This window comes from Sinocyclocheilus grahami, unplaced genomic scaffold, assembly GCF_001515645.1.
Source record: "Sinocyclocheilus grahami isolate Dianchi unplaced genomic scaffold, SAMN03320097.WGS_v1.1 scaffold915.1, whole genome shotgun sequence".
NCBI classification, from domain to species: Eukaryota; Metazoa; Chordata; class Actinopteri; order Cypriniformes; family Cyprinidae; genus Sinocyclocheilus; species Sinocyclocheilus grahami.
The window spans coordinates 9,588-10,105 of NW_015506094.1; the positions used below are offsets into that span (position 1 = coordinate 9,588).

Consider the following 518-nt stretch of genomic DNA (forward strand, 5'->3'; position numbering starts at 1 on the left):
GTGTGTGTGTGTGTACCTTTCTTTTAGGCATGTTGGGCTCCTAAAGAGATTCTGCGAAACACAGCTGCTTTAGAAGAGATCTCGGCATATATGTGCTCGGCTCGCTACACTAAACAGTATTAAACACGGAGGAGCATTACAGCGCATGACTGAATGGGGCGAGGGGCGTGGCTTAGGCCTGATTGATGCCTAGTTAGACCAATCAGCGCTGAGAACTGAGAGCCGAGCACGAAGAGCCGGTATTTGTGAAAAATGTCAACAGTCCCATAAGACATGTTGACGGAGGCTATTCACTCCTCGTAAACTTAACGTGTGCGTCTTCATTATTAGTATACTTTTAACGAGGCACAACAATCGGCAAACCTTTGAGTTTTTGCCATTTCAGCGCCGTTTAGTCACGGGGTGATTTATTTCTGCGAGTTCTGTAACGTTACTCAAGATGGCGCCCTGCAGTCGAGCCGGGTTTTAGGGCTTGTTTGTTTAGCAAGCCTGCAGGTGATTAAGACAAACAACAACAA

The 518-nt window shown here is 46.7% G+C and overlaps 1 protein-coding gene across 1 annotated transcript in view; it reads left to right on the top strand.

Moving 5' to 3' along the window:
• LOC107564196 (SH3 domain-binding glutamic acid-rich-like protein) overlaps nt 1-518 on the top strand; it is a 9,248-nt gene that overhangs the window by 1,160 nt on the left and 7,570 nt on the right. The window contains exon 2 of the mRNA XM_016249202.1: nt 386-495. Within this exon, the coding sequence (XP_016104688.1) occupies nt 386-495 (110 nt within the window). The remainder of the gene's footprint in view (nt 1-385; nt 496-518) is intronic.